The sequence below is a fragment of the Erpetoichthys calabaricus genome, chromosome 3, assembly GCF_900747795.2.
Source record: "Erpetoichthys calabaricus chromosome 3, fErpCal1.3, whole genome shotgun sequence".
NCBI lineage: Eukaryota > Metazoa > Chordata > Cladistia > Polypteriformes > Polypteridae > Erpetoichthys > Erpetoichthys calabaricus.
In genome coordinates, this window is record NC_041396.2 from 169441020 (window position 1) to 169463864 (window position 22845).

At 37.4% G+C, this 22845-nt stretch overlaps 1 protein-coding gene and 1 long non-coding RNA gene across 5 annotated transcripts in view; one reads left to right on the top strand and one right to left on the bottom strand.

The window, feature by feature from the left end:
- ralgapa2 (Ral GTPase activating protein catalytic subunit alpha 2) overlaps positions 1 to 22845 on the bottom strand; it is a 789870-nt gene that overhangs the window by 513114 nt on the left and 253911 nt on the right. For all 4 annotated transcript variants that reach the window (XM_051925541.1, XM_051925545.1, XM_051925542.1 and 1 more), the window contains 2 exons: positions 17647 to 17735; positions 13523 to 13613 (listed from right to left, as the gene is read on the bottom strand). In XM_051925541.1, coding sequence (XP_051781501.1) covers positions 13523 to 13613; positions 17647 to 17735 — 180 coding nt within the window. The remainder of the gene's footprint in view (positions 1 to 13522; positions 13614 to 17646; positions 17736 to 22845) is intronic.
- On the top strand, positions 7118 to 9521 carry LOC114642992 (uncharacterized). The gene is made up of 3 exons (XR_003714636.2): positions 7118 to 7238; positions 7345 to 7414; positions 9149 to 9521. It is a non-coding gene; the product is annotated as an uncharacterized LOC114642992 (long non-coding RNA).

Sequence of the window (22845 nt, forward strand, 5' to 3'; positions counted from 1 at the left end):
CTGAAAAGGGAAAAACACACACACTCTCATACATAGGCTTTTGTTATTGCCACAATTATTTCATTATGGAGTTAGAACAGAAAACAATTTGTTCATGCTGCAAGCGTGATTGAATGATTAGATGTGAGCTGAAATTTTTAACTTCAAGCATTACAAATTTCTAAAAGGAGATAAAATGATTAAGAGAAGATTAATCAGTTTTTAATACAGTGTCCAACAGAGGTTCAAAAAAGGAAGAGATGTTTCATATTCATCCTCTGATTATAAAAAGCAAGTCTAACCAGAATATACAGTTAAGGGTCATAGAGGAACCAAGCACACATCTACTGTTTCACATACAGGACAGTTGCATCATGTAAAAAACAAGGCAAGTTTAAAACGAAGCGGCCATTTGGTGTGTATACACTGGCAATGAATCAACTGCTCTATTTATTAATACCAAAATCAAATGTATTTAGTGTTTCAATGCTTTGAAGCACAATCACACCTCCTCATTAGTACAACACATATAGTACAACACATACTGTGTTAACAGAGACACATAATTGGCAAAACATGCAGTTAGCTGGACAGGGAAAAAAACAACATACGTTTTGGCTGAATATGAATCTGCACATTTGTATCATTCATTTGGTTTTTGAAGACAAACTAAAGTTCACTAGTATAAACCTTAACATGTGATGAATATGAGCCCATATTTCACATATTTAAATGATAAGTCAGTGAATATAACTCAATGTCTCAGCTATGATTAACTGACTACAGGCAAGATCAGTCCAGTTACTTGCCTAATTCTGGTTTTGTACACAGGCATAAGCAATAACAAAGTCTGATTACTCATATAAGACACCTGGAAAACAGCACAGAAAAGTCTGTTTACAGGAGTTATGAAATAATGGATTAATGTAAAAACTGACAAGCTTGGCTTCACACAGAAAGTTAGGAAAAATGCAAAAAATGAGGAGAAGATCTGGAATATTAACATTAGAATCCCTGAAACCTACACTGTAAAGAATTGCTGTAAATTTACAGTGAGTTTCCTACAGTAATTTCCTGTATTTTGTTTACACAGTAACATGCTGTAATATTTTAAAGAATGGCTGTACATCTACAGCAGAGAGCCGTTTTCAAAACTTAATACAGTAATATAACAAAAATACAGTAACATACTGTAAACTAGTTAAGATACAGTAACATACTGGACAAGCAAGGCATTCTGGGATTGGTTTGTGACAAGGAAGTATGAGCGGTGCAAGCTGAGCAGAGGTTTTAGTTCAGAAAATCACATTAGAACTTTTAGAACTTCTCTACGTCCTGTTAATTATATTACAGCTTATAATTAGTTATCTTTTTATCACTTCGCCTATTCAGTTCATTTATTTTTATTATTATTCGTTTTGCACTTTCCATTGTTGGGCAAGTCGGGGAACAGCGTGTGAGGTGGGAGAATGGAAAGTTCCAGAAACAATTCATTGCCGTTTTCACTTGGTGAGCTTCTGTCTCTTTTATTTTTTGTGCATTTTTTTAAACTTTTTTTTTTTGTCTACGTGAGTGAGTTCGTTAGTTATTCATTTGTCAATTGTTTCACATCCTCGGCATTTGTGTTTGTATGTGTACTCGTATATAATTGTGTAACTTTATTAGTTTGTACTTAAAGTAGCCTGTATAGCCCGCACAACTATTTTGCCCTGCTTGTAGTGGAAAGCCATTTTGTCCAGTTAATGTTTAAACAATATCTTTATTTTTAACTTAGCACTAAGTACTCTGCATATATGTTTTTGCTCAGTGTGTCATTAGACCGGATACATTCATTCTAAAGTAAAATGTCAGCTAGACATCCAGACATTATAAAATAATAGATGTTACAGCGCTCTATCATTTTACACAGAAGGACAGAGTGGTTTTGCACGCAGTACATGAGTCCCAAACTCTTTCAACTCAGGAAACTTTAAAGTTTGTCAAAGCAGTTGTGGCAGCTTAGCTGTTTGTTGCCAGTTAGTGTCAACTAAGGAACCTTCTTAAAGCAATGAGTTGTTGCATATTTTTCTGACTTAAACAGATTATACAACTGAACCTAAAATGCTGCTGTGTCAAGTCTGTGATCATGATTTTGAAACAATATTGCCGTTTTGTCAGCATATTAAAATTTATAGTCATGTTCCTAATACTGATTTTAAATGTGGCCTTCCAGATTGTTGTAGATCCTTTTAGAAAGTTAACAGCTTTCAAGTCCTATATAATAAACAGAGACTATAACAGGGGGAACAGCAAAGCTGTCTGTAAACACAGACCGACCTAGAACTTGATGCTTCCAACTTAGTCTTTTACATTTATTTGTGCCAAACAAAAATTGGCGTTTTAAAAAGCTTCTTTGCTCAGCTGAAGTCTCAAATTAAACACATCACTGTGGTATAGCGGGTCCACAGCTCCCATCAAAGGCCAGTTTTAAATAAATAAGCACCGCGCTCGTGGCTTGGTGAAGGGGCGTGGTGGTTGTGTGGCTGAAGCAGTTCTCAGGGCGATTTGCAATATGGGCGTTTCTCACCATAGTGCACAGGTGAGAAACCGCCCGCATCCGTGATTGTTACTGGGGCTGCTGATTTACCACAGCTGCCATGCCCTCTTAATAAATAGAAGTGCGAGGCAGAAATAAGGAAAAGAGAGACAACAGGTGAAAGAAACCCAGAGGTTGCAGGAGAGCAGGAAGCTGCAATAGCAGGAGAAAGTCAGTGCGGGGGAGCATGCAGTGAACCCGCATCGTCACATCACGTGGCAGTGGTGGGATGAGCTAGAAGTGGGGATAGAAGAGGGGACTGAGCAGCAAGTGGGATTGGTGCCAGACTTTTAAAGAACCCACAGACCCAAGCCGGAGAAGGACATTTTAATGGACAGAGCTTTTATATTGACATTTATTTATTGATTGTTTTATTTGTCTTTTAAAAGTTCTTATTCTTTTAATGTCCTGTATTTATGAAGGGAACTTGTGATGGTTTTATTGTGGGCTTTGTTTTAGTGCTTTTATTTATTTTAGTGCAGTGTAGTTGTAGTATGGCCGAGCTGTGGACCTGGGCTACAGTTGCACAGGGTTGGCAGTGGCGTGGAGCCTTTCCGTACAGCTGGAGGCTTATGGGGGGTGGAATGTGGTATAGCGGGTCCACAGCTCCCATCAAAGGCCAGTTTTAAATAAATAAGCACCGTGCTCACAGCTTGGTGAAGGGGCATGGTGGTTGTGTGGCTGAAGCGGTTCTCAGGGCGATTCGCGATGTGGGTATTTCTCACCTTAGTGGACAGGTGAGAAACCGCCCGCATCTGTGATTGTTACTGGGGCTGCTGATTTGCCACAGCTGCCATGCTCTCTTAATAAATAGAAGCGAGAGGCGGAAATAAGGAAAAGAGAGACAACAGGTGAAAGAAACCCGGAGGTTGCAGGAGAGTAGGAAGCTGCAATAGCAGGAGAAAGTCAGTGCGGGGGAGCATGCAGCGAACCCGCATCGTCAAATTTGGTGGCAGTGGTGGGATGAGCTAGAAGTGGGGACAGAAGAGGAGACTGAGCAGCAAGTGGGATTAGTGCCAGACTTTTAAAGAACCCACGGACCCAAGCTGGAGAAGGACATTTTAATGGACAGAGCTTTTTTATGGACATTTATTTATTGATTGTTTTATTTGTCTTTTAAAAGTTCTTATTCTTTTAATGTCCTGTATTTATGAAGGGGGCTTGGGATGGTTTTATTGTGGGCTTTGTTTTAGTGCTTTTATTTATTTTAGTGCAGTGTAGTTGTAGTATGGCTGAGCTGTGGACCTGGGCTACAGTTGCACAGGGTTGGCAGTGGCGTGGAGCCTTACCGTGCAGCTGGAGGCTTATGGGAGTGGAATGTGGTATAGCTGGTCCACAGCTCCCATCAAAGGCCAGTTTTAAATAAATAAGCACCGTGCTCGCAGCTTGGTGAAGGGGCGTGGTGGTTGTGTGGCTGAAGCGGTTCTCAGGGCGATTTGCGATGTGGGCGTTTCTCACCTTAGTGCACAGGTGAGAAACCGCCCGCATCTGTGATTGTTACTGGGGCTGCTGATTTGCCACAGCTGCCATGCTCTCTTAATAAATAGAAGCGCGAGGCAGAAATAAGGAAAAGAGAGACAACAGGTGAAAGAAACCCGGAGGTTGCAGGAGAGCAGGAAGATGCAATAGCAGGAGAAAGTCAGTGCGGGGGAGCATGCAGCGAACCCGCATCGTCACATTTGGTGGCAGCGGTGGGATGAGCTAGAAGTGGGGACAGAAGAGGAGACTGAGCAGCAAGTGGTATTGGTGCCAGACATTTAAAGAACCCACGGACCCAAGCCGGAGAAGGACATTTTAATGGACAGAGCTTTTTTATGGACATTTATTTATTGATTGTTTTATTTGTCTTTTAAAAGTTCTTATTCTTTTAATGTCCTGTATTTATGAAGGGGGCTTGGGATGGTTTTATTGTGGGCTTTGTTTTAGTGCTTTTATTTATTTTAGTGCAGTGTAGTTGTAGTATGGCCGAGCTGTGGACCTGGGCTACAGTTGCACAGGGTTGGCAGTGGCGTGGAGCCATCCCATGCAGCTGGAGGCTTATGGGGGGTGGAATGTGGTATAGCGGGTCCACAGCAAAGGCCAGTTTTAAATAAATAAGCACCGCGCTCGCGGCTTGGTGAAGGGGCGTGGTGATTGTGTGGCTGAAGCGGTTCTCAGGGCGATTCGCGATGTGGGCGTTTCTCACCTTAGTGCACAGGTGAGAAACGTCCCGCATCTGTGATTGTTACTGGGGCTGCTGGTTTGCCACAGCTGCCATGCTCTCTTAATAAATAGAAGCAAGAGGCGGCTAGAGGGGAAAAAGAAAAAGGAGAGAAACGAACCGAGGTTTCAAAAAGAAAGCAGAAAGTAGAGAGAGAAAAAGCCAGTGCGGGAGAGCGAGCGAGCGAATGCAGGCTCGGGTGCAGCTGTACAGGTAGCCTGGGTGTTGGGCCGACACCCGGGAGTAGTGGTAGTGGTCACTCCCGTTCTTCACTATAAACTCAGCCGGAAGGCTGATGACTCTCTGTGGAAGGCAGCGGGAGTCGGGACTTGGGACATGGTTTCCCCAGCGTGAGAGCCCTGGTCATTGGGGAATCTCAAGTCGCTGTCAGGAGGAGCCTACCGGAGCCAGGGATCGGTGAGGCAATCCAAACAGCTGAAGCAGGCACAGAGATGGTCAGCTGCATGTAAGGCGACTCACCTATTGAGAAGTCCAGACGGAAGAAGTAGGGGAGCCACCAGGTAGAAGACACCGGGCTTGTAATGTTTTAAAAGACTGCTTTCTGTATGGTTTTAACCTCATTGTTTTAAAGGTTGTTTTTTCTAATGGATTTTAACCTCCACATTTCACAATTGTTTTTATGGATTATTTATTTATTTGAAGACTATTTGAATTACTGCACTTTATTTAATTTGAACACTGCTTTGTTCTGTTGTTTTCATAAAAGCACTTGGCACTTTTATACACCATACCCTTGCTCCATTGTTGTTGCCTCACTGCCTAGCTCATCGGTAGCATTACAGACGGTGACAGGTTCAAGGGCTCCCGGACAGAAGATGGGACCAATGCACAAACCCGCATCGTCACAACCACGGTGTCTTATCCTTTTAGATTTAATGGTTTTCTATGATATCCGAAATACATCTCATTTATCCAGAAATCATTGAAACTGTTAAGTGGAAAGGTTATGTCATAACATTCTAGAGTCAAATGTTCCAGTGTAGATGTACACATCTTGTAGTGATGTGGATGAACTCTTGAATACACGGCGTGAGGTCAGGACAGACTCCAGTGATGGTGCTGAGGTGTCAGATATATACCTAGTGGTTGCTGGCCATACATGACATTAACCAGTCACATTTGTTACACAAACTAAATGAAAAATGGACTACTTTGGAATTTCAGAAAATTATATAAAGATGGTTATTGATGTTATGAAAGCTGAAGATCTTTCCCAGATTTGCAATATCCATGCACTAAAAACAAATCAGTGGAGGAAGTCTTTTTATGGATCATGTATCCATCTACCTTAGAAAAAATGAATCATGCAAGGAAAACTTTGCTCAATACATTCCTATTAAACAAACTTTAGAAGCACTTTTTTTATTATTCAGGAAACAATATAAGGAAACAAAAGCTGAAATCAGAACAAAATATATTCTCTGTGATGTTTGGGATGGCAGATACATTTATGAAAACAGTGTGTTAATACTGATTCAGAATCGTTAGGTTTAATCTTATATCATGCTGCCTTTGAAGCTGCCAATTGACTTAGAAAGAAAAAACATGAGATTCTTGCTGTTTATGTCATGCTTGCAATCCTGTTACTTCTCTGTAGGTCAAGTATTGACCACATGCAATTAGTTTTGTTGTGCAGGATTTTAAATACTTGGGTCAAGACTTAGCCTTCACTGCTACAGTGATATACAAATGCACAAAAGTACATTGTGTGTCAGAGCAGGAGACAGTCTCAGCTCACTCTACATTGGTGGACCTGTTGCAAATTTTAGTAGGAGTAGCAACTTTTGCAGATATTGTGAGATTGGCCGACAAACATTCTAGTCAAGAAACACTTTACAAAAAGAACATGCATATTGTTCTGGACAGAAATGATGAAGGTGTTATATCTGGGAAAATTCAGTCGATTCTCATTCACGGCAATTCCAATGTACATGTTGTCACAAAGAAATATCTTTCTTGTAGATCAGGGAGTTCACTGATTGACATCACAAAATTTGGGTCACTTATGCATTAATCAAAATAATCTGCCTGCCTTTGCCTGAATACTCCTTGTGTAGTCTGTCTGTAATGGTTCTTCATCATTCTTTTCCATTACTAGAATGATGTCTGAGTTACAAAAAGAGATTAAGCAAACCTTACTGTGAGTAATACCAAGTCTTCCTGAGGAGCCACTCAATCAGTCAGTTGAGAAATGTGTAGGCTTAGGAGTTGAAGATTTAATGTACATGAAAGAAGAGGACATCTTGAGAGTTCATACAACCTGTCCAGTGCCAAAAACTGCTCAGCACCTGGAAAGATCATGGTTAAGTCAGACAATAAGCTAATTATGTTGTGCTGCATTTAACAAAGAAGCATCATTTTGGTTCAGTAATTAGTTTGACCTAGCTCTCCTCAAAATTCACCACAAATGAGCTCCTCAGGCTCCTCAGTAAGAAAATGGATAGACTCATGCGTCAAACAGATGTGAGTTAAATATTTTTTGAAAATCATATGTATGATTGCATGTGTGACTTATATGTTGTAATGTCTGTTTGCATGCTGTGTCAGGTTTTTTTTCCTTTTACTTCAGGCATTTGCCACTTCAGCAGATGTCCAAGGAACACTCAACTTGCCTGATACTCCTTGAATTATAATTCTTGGTATGTAGACATAATAGTGCAGATATCTACAGTGGTGTGAAAAACTATTTGCCCCCTTCCTGATTTCTTATTCTTTTGCATGTTTGTCACACAAAATGTTTCTGATCATCAAACACATTTAACCATTAGTCAAATATAACACAAGTAAACACAAAATTGCAGTTTTTAAATGATGGTTTTTATTATTTAGGGGAGAAAAAAAATCCAAACCTACATGGCCCTGTGTGAAAAAGTAATTGCCCCCTTGTTAAAAAAATAACCTAACTGTGGTGTATCACACCTGAGTTCAATTTTCCGTAGCCACCCCCAGGCCTGATTACTGCACACACCTGTTTCAATCAAGAAATCACTTAAATAGGAGCTGCCTGACACAGAGAAGTAGACCAAAAGCACCTCAAAAGCTAGACATCATGCCAAGATCCAAAGAAATTCAGGAACAAATGAGAACAGAAGTAATTGAGATCTATCAGTCTGGTAAAGGTTATAAAGCCATTTCTAAAGCTTTGGGACTCCAGCGAACCACAGTGAGAGCCATTATCCACAAATGGCAAAAACATGGAACAGTGGTGAACCTTCCCAGGAGTGGCCGGCTGACCAAAATTACCCCAAGAGCGTAGAGACGACTCATCCGAGAGGTCACAAAAGACCCCAGGACAACGTCTAAAGAACTGCAGGCCTCACTTGCCTCAATTAAGGTCAGTGTTCACGACTCCACCATAAGAAAGAGACTGGGCAAAAAACGGCCTGCATGGCAGATTCCAAGACGCAAACCACTGTTAAGCAAAAAGAACATTAGGGCTCGTCTCAATTTTGCTAAGAAACATCTCAATGATTGCCAAGACTTTGGGAAAATACCTTGTGGACTGATGAGACAAAAGGTGAACTTTTTGGAAGGCAAATGTCCCGTTACATCTGCGTAAAAGGAACACAGCATTTCAGAAAAAGAACATCATACCAACAGTAAAATATGGTGGTGGTAGTGTGATGGTCTGGGGTTGTTTTGCTGCTTCAGGACCTGGAAGGCTTGCTGTGATAGATGGAACCATGAATTCTACTGTCTACCCAAAAAAATCCTGAAGGAGAATGTCCGGCCATCTGTTCGTCAACTCAAGCTGAAGTGATCTTGGGTGCTGCAACAGGACAATGACCCAAAACACACCAGCAAATACACCTCTGAATGGCTGAAGAAAAAAAAAATGAAGACTTTGGAGTGGCCTAGTCAAAGTCCTGACCTGAATCCAATTGAGATGCTATGGCATGACCTTAAAAAGACGGTTCATGCTAGAAAACCCTCAAATAAAGCTGAATTACAACAATTTTGCAAAGATGAGTGGGCCAAAATTCTCCAGAGCGCTGTAAAAGACTCATTGCAAGTTATCGCAAATGCTTGATTGCAGTTATTGCTGCTAAGGGTGGCCCAACCAGTTATTAGGTTCAGGGGGCAATTACTTTTTCACACAGGGCCATGTAGGTTTGGATTTTTTTTTCTCCCTAAATAATAAAAACCACTATTTACAAACTGCATTTTGTGTTTACTTGTGTTATATTTGACTAATGGTTAAATGTGTTTGATGATCAGAAACATTTTGTGTGACAAACATGCAAAAGAATAAGAAATCAGGAAGGGGGCAAATAGTTTTTCACACCACTGTAACTGCACCTGATAAAAGTTTCTTATGTTTCAGAGTACTCTTTACAGAGTAATGAATGTAGTTTTGTAATTTTTATTTTCAGGTCAAACTCTAAGCAACCAGCAGTGGATGGTGAGCATTGGAGGTCACGTTGTACGTGAGGGAACGCAACCCAGCTTTGTCTGTGGCCATGCTGCTGTGTTTGCTTCATGTTACAATTTCAACCTCCAATATAGGAAGAGACCGCATGCACCCTTGATTTTGTTCAAAGGTAAAATATTGGCTTATTCCATGCATACATTTTCATTAAAACTGACTTACACTTCCATCAGACTTTATTACACACTGCCTGTAAAATGTTTGCACATTACTCTTAGACATACAGTAAGCTTATTCTCCCTCTCATGCCCTATTATACTTTTGTAACACACTATTAACCACCCTGACACAAACCATGATATTTTTTCTATAAATTAAATTGGATAAAAGTTTTGAAGAGGGTTATGTGTTCACTTTGCCACATGAACCTGAAGAGGAACCATTGCAGTCATGACAAAGTGAATGATTTTTATTTTATAAACAATTAAGTAGATGTGTTTTTCTTTCTTTTTGTCATTTAGATGATTTATTGACATTAACCCTAAACAAATGTCCAAGGCCAACCAAGGAAAAGCTACATCCAAGAAGACTAGCCAAGTAGTCCATAATAAGAACGCAGTAAACCCTCATTTTTCCTATCCACTTTGTAAGATAATGGACTTTGAATGGAATTTGGTCTGAGTTCATCCAAGACCACTTTGTTCACTTTTAATTTTGACAGTTTAGGCAATTTTTGTCTAACATGGTGTTCATATTCTATTTTAATGTGAAAGTCAACATTGGCGCTACTTTTAAATTTAGTACTGAGTTTATTGTCCAGTGTTTCCCACCTCTGTTGCAACCATTTGTGTTTATCTGAAATAATGAAAGACTGCTAACTATAAAAAAAAGTGTTAATGTAAAAAGCTAAGCAAGATCTTAAAAATAAATGTTTATTGGAATGTTTCAAATGAAAGAAGCATTATTTGTTTACATTTTAATTAATCTGTCAGTAAATATTGCAATATAATGTCCTTATCAATGCTGTAGTGACACAATAAAATGGTATTTACAGTATGACCACTGTAAAAATACAATACATAACTGTAGAAAATACAGCTTTATAACTAACATTTTCTCATGTAATTTTACAGTAAAAATTTCCTTGTAATTTTACAGTAAAATACTGGCAGCAGAGTTGCCAGCCACTTACTGTACTTTTACAGTGAAGCTGCTATAATGAACATTACACTGTAATTTCATAACACAGTATTGTACAATAATATTGCAGTATCATACTGTATTATGAAATTACAGTGTAAATGTTCATTACAGCAGCCTCACTGTAAAAGTACAGTAAGTGGCTGGCAACTCTGCTGCCAGTATTTTACTGTAAAATTACAACAAAACAATTTTACAGTGTACGAAAAAAGTTGTAATCCCAGGCCACCTTAAATTCCTTCGCACCTCTCCATCAGCATCTTTTGTTTTGCAAATGTGTCAATCAGCTCAAGCAGCAACAGCCTGCTATCCCATCCTCCCACCGCCGCAGCTCAAGTTGGACAAAACGTTCTCCCAGCTCAAGTCTGCTTACCTGGGTGTGAGGTGCCTGGAGTTGTATAGGATAAATAATATATTGTTATTTGGAACACATGCATTTCATGTGTGTTCCGTGTCTAAAACAATCTGGGTAAATGTAGGATGACAGGAAATGCAAGGCAAGAAATGTTGAACACATACCTAAAACAATTTTTTTTCATGTTATACTACTAATGACAAAATTTTGACATGAAGTGTATAATGTGTGAAGACTGAAGTCCAAATATCAAATAAACACTTTCACGAAAGGTACAAGTATTACAAAACAAGTGTGCTTTTATTCAAGAATATAACCAAAGAAAAAGAAATTGGGTTAGGGTATGACTGACACAACTGCTTGGGTGGTGTAGTGGTAAGAACTGCTGACTACTGCAGGTTCGAATCCGCACCCTTCATGGATTTACCATTTTGAGTTGTGAGCTGCTTTTGTTGCTACTATTACAGAATAACAACATACATTTAATTTGAGTCTGTAACCACCAATGTAAATTTGTAGTATTTGTAAAGTTTAGCATTTTTGTTTTTTTTATTCAGTTTTATTCTCTTGGACATAAAATCGTGGTATAACAGAGGTGAACTCAGATGAGGATGAGGGTTCTACATGGGAGAAAGAGAATAGAAGCCCTCCTCACGAGAAACATTCACTCACACATAATAACAATGTAGCTGCACCAGCCGTAAAGGCGAAAGATGGCACCATTTGAATGCAGCAACAGGCTGGGCGCCATCTAGCCAGTGAATCTGCCACAGGCATGTCATTCAACAAAACAGAAGGGTCTACAGAGCTCACCGAGGTATGGTGCAAAGTTCCGTTTGTGATTATGTTTCTTGATGGTCTTTATATGAAAAACATTTAAATGTTACTTATATAAACGTCACATCGAATGTTGTTTACCTTGATGTATTTACTTATCTTCCTACAATATAAAGTCAAAGTAGACTGCAGAGCTTCCTGTGTTTGATCGACATAGGCATGCTGACAAAGAACATGTACAATACCACTCCTTATTTAGGAAAAGATCAATTACATAAAGTGTGACAGCAGCTTCCACCTGCAGCAATAGACACTTCAGTACGCAATCAACTCTCCACGCTAGTGTTTAGATCTGGCAATATTAAAACATTAATATTCTGCCAAAAAGAGTGAGCTTTTAAATTTTTGATGTATACGCATCACAGATGATTTTAATCTGGTGCTTTTAAAAAACTGGTAATATAATAGAGTAGAATACTATCATTAGCCTTTTATCTCGAGTCACTGCCTTCTAGGGGTCCACTCTCTCTTCAACAATGGCTCTCATGTATGACAACAGTGAATCACCTTGCTTGTTCTGTTGTCTAACAACCAAGTGTGTTGTGTATGATGCTTATTTTATCCTGCAGGTTATCTTTGAATGGCTAAAAACAGTAATGGCTCTTTTTCAAGAATGTGTAGTAAATATATTCACATATATAAAACCAACGGAATTTTTTGGTTTTTTAAGCTATATAATTATGTCATACTCTGCAACTGGCATGACTGAGTGTGAGTAGTAATTACTGCTATGTACTGTACTATTTTACTATAAATGTAATGGTGTGGTTTACGTATTTTTATTGCCTACACTTTATTTTATTGCTGCAATTTATAAATCCTCTTTTTAAAAAACTAATTTATAAAGTCATTACTGAAAGATCAATCTTATAGTTGTTACTGTATATGGGGCAAGATAAACTCTCTTTACTTCAAAAAAGTGAGACTATACAATTACCGGTATTAGTAAATTTTCAGACAAACATCAAAAGTCTCAGATTAGTTGATATATTAATCATTGAAAGTTGATGGCCTAGCATAAACATATGTCTTAAAACATAATTTATCATTGGTGCCTGGATTGCAAGGCAGAAAGAAAAACTATTGCACAAGATTAGTGGCTCTGTGTAAGGGACTGTAAATGAAAAATCAAACTTACAACTTAGTACATAAAAACTTTTTACTTTAAAATATTTTAACAAGCCATTTTAACATTTCAAAGATGTGTTACAGGCAAAATATCTTTGGAAACAATTGATTTCTGAACATTGCATCAATGTACTCTCCTTGATGTAGTTTTAATGCTCATGGGTGTAAAGATAATGACATTAATCAAACAAGCACTATTTTATATAGAATTATTAATGACAAGTTAACATTACAAACCATTTTATAACAGAGGAAATGTGACTCATTTTGATGAATAATACCTTGTACCCGAGTACAACCTAAATATTCATTTTCCCAAAAAAAACAGCACCAAAAGGTTGATGCAAAAGTAAACTTGCAGGTACCACATAATTATCAAGAAAAGTATTTCCCTTTATCTTTTAACCACTTCATAAGATCAGTTTTGTAAATGTTATTACTAACTGATCTCAAACGTTTTAAAATAATATGCTGTCAATTATTTATTGAAATCTTTCTCTAAAAGTAATTTCAACAGAAATCACGAGAAAGATGTCAAGAAATGCTTATATTACCCAAGGAATAAAAGTTGTTAGAAGAAGAGGTTCTGACTGTTTGCAATTTAGGATTGTTGGTTAAAAGAGGCTGCGGTGGGTTGGCACCCTGCCCAGGATTGTTTCCTGCCTTGTGCCCTGTGTTGGCTGGGATTGGCTCCAGCAGACCCCCGTTCACCCGATTCAGCGGGTTGGAAAATGGATGGATGGATGGATGGGTTAAAAGAGGTAATGATAGCTCAAACAAAAAACGACACTCAGTTTATATATGTTATTTTTTTAATCAACAGGAAAAGCTAGAAGCGAATAAATATGATTTACTTACTTTTTTCCCGAACCTTTTGACCTGCAGTAAATATACTGCCATTTCCAGAAAACTCCAAATCAGCAGGGCTGCTACTTCGTCTGATTAAAATCTTTACAAGTATAAATAAAGAAAAGAAAAAAAAAAATCACATTAAGTCTCTGTCATATTTAAATGGTGCATATAATATACTTAATATATACAGTAAGAGACTTAGAATTTCATGGAGTATTATAGAAGTTTTAACAAAACATGTTCTGTGTTAGCTAGTGTATACCAGGGCTGTTGTGGTTTCGCTTATTTGACAGAGAGCAATACTATTCAAAGATGATTGTGACATAACATAGACATCATCAGATGGTGACTGCTATCACTTTGTTCTTGTATATTTAAACGTTCTGATTAATTAATTAACAGATCCTAATGTATTAATTATATGCTGAAGTGGTATAAAACTAGAAAAGTGTAAGTAAAATTGACTGGAAGTCATGAACTTCAAGAAATGACCGATAATTTATGTACATAAAAAACTGATTACATAAAAGCAAAAATACATGAAATGGAATGTTTTAATTGTAGACCAAGAACATGACTTGGTCACTGAATAAATTACCTATGTGACTTTGATATACCAGTAGTTCTAAGACATAATTTGTTATGTTATTTGAGTTGCAAAACTGAAAAAACTTAGGTAAGTCTTTGGTGTTAATTTTAGATTCATCATTATACATTGAAATTATTATCTACATTTTTCTAGTCATGTTAAGGTTCTGTTGGGAGACACTTTTGTTTAAAAAAAAAAAAAAAAAAAAAAAAGTCACCAGGACCCAATTACTAAACGAGCACCACACTGCTAATTTTCTGAAATTAAGTATAACTCATGACAGTTTGACCATCTTTAGAAATATACAAATGAGGTAATAGGCAGAGAGAAAAATATGCAGATGAACAAAAAACAAATTACAATATAACTTAAGACAAAACTAATAAAATTAAATAAAAAACAAGATTTTATAAGTTACTAGCTGAAATACCCGGCGTTGCCCAGGAGGAAAATAAAGGGTTTTTTTTTTTTTTTTGTTTTTTTTTTTTTTAATTGAGAAAAATATAATTAAAAAAACTCACAACTTTAAAAATAAAAATAAATTAACAAACAATGAAGACTCACTAATGTGTTTGTTTTGCGGTCTTGTATGTATGTTATCATCTAGTTGACACTCTGAACCAGCCAACTCTATTTAATTTCAAAAGGAAGAGGGGCGCGGTGGTGCTCAAACATAAAGAATGCTGGCAATCATCTCCAGTTCGCACCCTGGTGGTCATTCCGAGTGTCAACTGGATGATAACATGCATACATGACTGCATGATCACCCCCCCACCCTACCCAGAAGGGGTTAGGGTTGATTTCACCCTACAGTATTTTTAGTCGACCAATGAGGAACATATGTACCAAGTTTCATGAAAATTGCTTCAGCCATTTGGAAGTGATGCTGGAACATATATACATACACACATTGACTTATACAGTATAATATATATATATATATATATATATATATATATATATATTTGATGGAATGAAAAAGCATGTTAGTTGAGATATCCATTAAAAGCAACAATGTTAAAAAAAAAATAAAGAAAAATATCAGAAATAAAGTAAGTTACATAATAATATATTATTGTGAACTAGCCAACCCGCGGTGTAGCATACGCCGCATAATTATGTTTTGATGGGTGAACACTTCCTGAACGACACAGTTGTCCAAACAGAAGTGAAAACAATATCGATCCCGGTGCATTCTTTAATTGCCTTCTCTGCCTTGGAAGTGTGGCTGAAACGGTTTCCGGGTGGAGTCATGCTGCGTGTGTTTCTCCCCTGTGTAGTGTGTGAGTGAGTGAGGAGAGAGAGAAAGCCGGTACGTTAGAGTGAGCGAGAGCAGGCTCGAAGGCAATGTGTTCCTGTGGTATAGCTGGTCCATAGCTCCCCTTCAAAAGGCCATTTTTAATCAGGCGACTGACAGTAGTGGAGTCAGGCACAGAGAAGGTCAGCTGCTGAGAGAGCGTCTCAACTGTTGCAGGGCCTGCACAGGTGAAGCAGGTTAGACGCTAATGAAAAACAGGCACAGGGCTTATTGGTTTTTAAAGACTGCTTCCTTCATTGTGTTTTAACTTCAGTTTTAAAGGATTGTTTTAAGGATCCTATGGGATACCCCTTGCAAACTGTTTTAACACGCTGCATATAGCGATTCACATCCGCGAGAAACATGCCTCTATGAACAGTCAACGTGGCTCAGAGGTGCGTGTGGACTCTACGACAGATGAACATAAATGACGCCGTTTTATCCGAGGTGTCGCGTCCCAGTTAGTGGGCGTAGCTCTGCGAGTTGTCGTCGTATCCAATGGTCATAGAGTTGGTGGGCGTGGCTCCTTCCTACTTGTCGGCGGCTTAGTGAATCCACGCCCCTTCCTGCGTGCTTTCATGGGTGTCTTGTTTTGGTGTGCGTGCTTTCATAGGTGTCTTCCCGCTCTGGCGGCGACGTTGTGAATTATATACATGTATATAGATAGTATCCTTAATAAAAGAAGCTAGTTTAAATTTTATTAATAAAAACACATAATAAAATGCATGTCATCAAATGGTAAACAACTGAGGTTACAAACATACTACAAGTATAACAAAATGATGGCCCAGCACCAGTTTCACCTCTGTACAAGAAAAAAAAAGGATACTGTAACTGATGCCAAAGTGATTATTTTTTGATAACACAACCTTTTCAAAATCAACTATTACTAAACTATTCTATTTAACAGCAATATGTAGTCAAATAACCACTACAATTATGGAACAAGCTGCTAACAATGGCATTATACTATAAATTACAGCTATTAACAGTAAGTTTCTTTTTTTTTCTATTTTTTGGCAACATGTTCATAACTGAAGCAGAAAAAGGTTACAGAGTCCTGATGTAAACAAATGCACAACAGTAAATTAAACAATAACCCATATATGAGAAGGTATAGTAGAAGAGATCAAAATTAGGAAGGGAATTACTACAAATAACTGTTCCTTTAATACTGTATTAGTTTGTCAACAAAAACAAGGGCTAACAGAAGAAAGCTAGTTAAACAGTGAGTTATTGCACATGCCTAACGTAAAATCAAGCAACATGAACCAAATCAATGATATGCATTCACAGTTAGTTTTAATGAGCCTATTTAGCTTATATGTTTAATGTATTTAGAGTGGTGGTGCAGAATTAAGAGTTCTGAACCCTCCACAGCTCCAGGGGTTCAGATTTGATTGATAACCTAGTTATGGTCTGTTTAAATATTCTCATCTTGCCTGCACGGTTTGAATGGAATAAATGAGTGTCAGTAACTGCAGAAAATTACCTGTTTTATTGGTGAAAACTGGAAATGTAAATCAATTCCCAAACTGTTGCAAAATAATGCAGTGCTTTTGAGAAATAACAAGAAACATTTTTTAAATAGTAACTGCAAAAAAAATCAAACTTTCACAAAGTAAAGCAATATCTTGTAAAAATAACGCAATACTTAAAAACAATTTTCCAATTACAATTTTTGTTTTATTAACAACCTTATTGAGATAACCTGAGTTTAACCAACTCCATTGAACCCTCGGAAGCCTGGAAAGAAATAGGAATGAATTAGGAACATTTTTGTGAGGCAGAATGCCCAGTGGTAGCAGTCTTTTGGCCTTGGAACACCTGCAGATTTTGTCATTGTATGTAATGGTGGTACTCTTCCACTTGATATTTATCTGTTTTGTTAAGATCATAAAGAATTTTTTTCTTTGTTACTTATTCTTTAATAGTATTGTCTAATCTTACTTGTTTTTCTTTTCCTGTAACTTTATCTTTGACATCTGGTAAAGTACTGTGGGCTACACTGTTTGTATGAAACTGTGCTATATATATATATATATATATATATAAATATAAATATAAATATATATATATAATATTATATATAATATATAATATATATATATATATATAATAAATAAATAAATTAAATAAATAAATGCTGTTGTTGTTGTTCTTAAACTTCATTTCTCACTACCAACACATTTGTCCCAAATGTATATTAATAAATATTGCATTTCAGCAGATTTAAAACCTTACCAATGGTGTTTCATTTTCCTTTCTTCCTGATGTATCACCTTGAATTCGCATTGTCCCAATGTCTGAGGTTATATTTTCACTTTTATTCCCTAAAATTTAAAGATAATAATTAGTTTTTTCCATCTAGAAAAGAAAATGATGATCAGCAATTCTTAACATGCTATTACCTCTTCAGACACATGTCGATTGTGCCTTGATCAGAACTAGAGTGTTACTAAAACAAAACATTAATCATTTAACTCTTCAATTTCCCCTTGGGATTAATAAAGTATCTATTTATCTATCTAGCTAAACCTAAAACCTAACAGCTATGAAGAAAAATAATTCACAGGTTGCAGCTCATCAAATATTGTTTATTATCGTATTACAATCATCAAACATCATCACCAGTTTAATGGTTTGGCATTTACCCTCATGTAAATGTTAATACTGCATTCTTCCTCTATTTTTGGCTGTCCTGTGCAATTTTTCAGGTGAAACCCATTCTTTTCATATCATCTGACAATAACATCAAATCACATCTCCTTTGGATTCTTTCATTTAACAATAGAATACCCTGAAGCCTACGAAAAAAGTCATAATCCTGGGCCACCTTAAATTCCTTCGCACCTCTTCATCAGTATCTTTGTTTTTCAAATGTGTCAATCAGCACAAGCAACAAAAAACCTGCCATCCCATCCCCCGCCCACGCAACTGAAGTTCATCTGGCTCAGGTCTGTTTATCTGGGTGTGAGGTGCCTTAAATTGTATAGGGCAAATAATAGGACATTATTTGGAATACATACATTTCATGTGTGTTCTGTGTCTACAACAATCTCTGTAAAAGTAGGATTATAGGAAATGTGAGGCAAGAAATGTTGAACACATATCCAAAACAGAAACTTTTTTCTTGTTATAATGACAAAATGCTGACCTGAAGTGTATAATGTGTGAAGTCGAAATATCAAATAAACAGTTTCACAAAAAGTACAAGTATAACAAAACAAGTGCGCCTTTATTCAAGAATATAAGCAAAGAAAAAGAAATTATTCAATTTATATGTTGCTGTCAATATGTAAAAACCGAAACCCAAATACCAATTGCATGGCTGGTGTAGAGGTAAGAACAGCTGCTTCTGAATCAAGTGAATGAGGATTCAATCCCAGGTCTTCTCCGCAGTTATCATTATGAATAGTGAGCTGCTGTTATTATTACTATTATATAACAAAAACATACATTTGCTTTGAGTCAATTACAGCCAGACACACAAACGCTGATGAATCATGTCTTCTTGGTATCTTGTTGTAACTTGTAATTTTGTTATTCAGTTTAATTTTTAAATAAAAGTACACTTGTTTCGTTATACCTTTGTGAAAGTGTTTATTTTATATTTGTTATGTTGTATAAAATCTACAAATTATTCTCTATATTTTTATTATTATATTTTGCTCAATCCCAATAAGATGAATTCAGATGCAGGACACTTGTATAGGCATTATAATAAAAAAGGCATACCCTCTTCCCTTACAGCTCACTTTTATAACAGTTGTTCACAGCATAGTGCTAAATTGGTTTTACAGCCTGGGAATGGAAGACTGAGCCAACACATCAGGCTACTGATTACTTTATGGATGGACATCAGGGACAACAATTTGGTTTAAAGCCTGGGAAAGGAGGACATGCCGATGTTTAAGGCAACATCAAAAAACTTTGCGATGATGGAAGAGTGACGTCAAAAAAGAAAACAAAGACACACGTGACCAGTTTTCATCTGATCGTCAGTTTACAGGATTTTCATGAACATCAATTGCTAAATCAAACGCCACCCTGGGACATTCATCCTTGCCATCTGTAACTTTTTCGTAAGCTTTTTCTAAAGACAATATACATATCCAGACTTTTCTATCAGTTCTATTTTCTATTATTCTTTGTTCCAGTGGTATTATTATTATTATTCCTGTAATAAAGTCAAGGATGCTGAGCCTTTGTATGTTTAAATGTATTCTTGTAGACCAAAAGTAATATTTAGGTCTGAGATATCATTAAAACATTGTATGTTGTTCGTGCCAATAATAAGTAAGTCTCTTGAAGTGCTGAGAGAGTGACAGGCTGTGTTATTCCTAAAGTGTGGTTTAAAGTGCTAAAGGTTAATCAGCTGTGTGTGTGTCATTCATGGAGCACTGTTGTGTTTAGGGTCTGTGTGTATGCATATAGCTATGTATGTGTGTGTGTTAATCTTAAAGTGCAACAGTAGACCAACCCGATAACGAACTTGACGAGTACACTTACCCTTGAAGAAAAACAGGTAAAGGATAAGTAGAGGGAAATACTACAATAATACAATATTCCAGTAACCGCTTGAATGAGATCAAATCTGTCTCTGCCTCTCTCATGCACGCACGCACACATCCATGCATGAAAATGCAATTATTTGAAAATGCAATGTCATTTGAACATTGTTGTTTTTTTTTTCTTGATCTTGCCCAGTCTACACGATACGGTGCATGGTACTGAGAATGCAGACAGACTTCTTCTCACACCCACATTCATAGTTTTCCTAGTCCCAGCCTGGTTCAAGCACAAGATCTGATATTGTTTTCAAATAAAGAGGTGGTATAACAAAACAAGTTTGTTAAACCTCCTCTTTATTTGAAAACTAACAGTATCAGATTGGGGTGGGGGGAGCATGAACATGGCTTGGAGGATAAAACTGAAGAAAAAAAAAAAGCTAACTTTTACAAGTACCATAAATTTACACCAGCTGTTACAGATTCAAATCAAATGTATGCTTTTAATCTATAATAGTAATAAAAATAGAAGCTCACTACTCAAAATGGTAAATGTTGGAAGGACCCAGGATCGAACTCACAACATTTTGATTATGAGACAGTGGTTGTTACCACTGCACCAACCAAGTGGACATATCTACTTTGTACCCTAACCCAATTTCTTTCCCTTTGGTTATATTCTTGAATAAAAGCACACTTGTTTTGCTATATCTTTTGTGAATGTGTTTATTTGATATTTGGACTTCACTCTTCACACATTATACACTTCATGTCAACATTTTGTCAGTTATTACTAAACATGAAAGAAGTTTCTGTTTCAGTTATATGTTCAACATTTCCTGCCTCGCATTTCCAGTCATCCTATATTTACATAGATCGTTGTAGACATGGAACACACATGAAATGCATGTATTCCAAATGATGATATATTATTTACCCTTTACTATTCAAGGCACCTCACACCCAGATAAACAGACTTGAGCTCTGAAAATCTTCTGTGCGACATCAGCTGCTTCAGTGGGAGTCAGAATAGTAGGATGTTTGCTGCCTGTGCGGATTGACACATTTGCAAAACAAAGGCGCTGATGAAGAGGTGCAAAGGAATTTAAGGTGGCCCGGGATTACAACTTTTTTACAACTGTACCACCTGAAACACATTACTACTTCAGCACTAGACCCCTTTGTACTTTACATAAAACTCAAAGTCATGTTATCTGGAGTGGAATAAAGACTCTGAGACTATGCACAAGAAGGGCAAAAGCTAAATTTATTTTTTGATGAGGCTTAGGTTTTTTGATGCATGTAAGAAAATGTTTCTAATGTTCTATAAGTCTGTCATGGACAGAGATGTCGTCTATGAAGCAGTGGGCTGGGATCCTGGGATTATAGTAAGAGATGTTAATAGATCAATCAAGATCATTAGTAAAGCTAGATCCATTATTGGATCTGGTCTGGACTCTGGAAGCACCAGCAGAGAAAAAATGGTGACTAAATTAATGGAATTCATAGACAATAGGCAAATTTACATGCACTCAATAACCTGGTTATTCAGAGACACCTGGTTTCTAAAATGCTTCGTAAACCTTTATTCTGGTTAGAGAAACCAGGTTACTGGCCTCTGTTACTTTTTAAAGTAACAAATAACCTAATGCACACTTATCTTACTGAAGTAAAAATACCTGCGTTATTATTTTTCCATCAGCACTGGGTATAAGGCAAGAAGTACACAAGCCCTTGCAGGGCTCAATCTCAAAGCTAAGAAGAAAAGAGTTGGTTGCAAGCAACCACGTAACAGAAACCTATAAATAAAGCATCAATATAACTAAACATATTTATAAAACACAAAATTATCTCAGAGGTAATGCTTATTTTCAGATTTATGATGGTTGATTATTAAGCCGAAGAAGAAGAATAAGAAGAGGGGGGAGACGTGTCTGGAGGTAGGAGGAGGGTAAAGAGTAGAACTGATGGTAGGAACTTTGAATGTTGGCAGTATGACTGGTAAGGAGACAGCGTTAGCAAATACGATGGAGGTTGGTATATTGTGCGTGCAAGAGACTAAATGGAAGGGGAGTAAGGTCAGGCGGATCAGAGGTGGATTCAAATTGTTCTATCAAGGTGTGGATAGGAGGAGAAATGGTGTAGGGGTTATTCTGAAGGAACAATATGTCAAGAGTGTTTTGGAGGTGAAAAGAGTGTCAGACAGAGTAATGATTATGAAGCTGGAAATTGGAGGTGTGATGATGAATGTTGTTAGTGCATATGCACTGCAAGTTGGGTGTGTAATGGATGAGACAGAAGGTTTTTGGACTGAGTTGGATGAAGTAATGAACAGTGTACCCAAGGGACAGAAAGTGGTATTTGAAGCGGATTTCAATGGATATGTTGGTGAAGGGAACAGAGGATTTGAGGAGGTGATGGGTAGGTATGGTGTCAAGGATAGGAATGAAGAAGGTCAGAGGATAGTGAATTTTGCCAAAAGGATGGACATGGCTGTGGTGAATACATATTTTAAGAAGAGGGAGGAACATACAGTGTAAATGAGAGGGAGGTCAGTGGAATGGTGAGGATGCAATGAGTAGAGCTGGCGAAGGTGGATGAGTTTAAATACTTGGGATTAACAGTACAAAGTATTGGGGATTGTGGAAGAGAGGTGAAAAAGAGAGTACAGGCAGGTTGGAATGGGTGGAGAAGAGTCTCAGGAGTGATTTGTGACAGACGGATATCAGCAAGAGTGAAAGGGAATGTCTACAGGTAGTGAGACCAGCTATGTTATATGGGTTGGAGACAGTGGCACTGACCAGAAAGCAGGAGACAGAGCTGGAGGTAGCAGAGTTAAAGATGTTAAGATTTGCATTGGGTGTGATGAGGATGGATAGGATTAGAAATGAGTACATTAGTGGGTCAGCTCAAGTTGGACGGTTGGGAGACA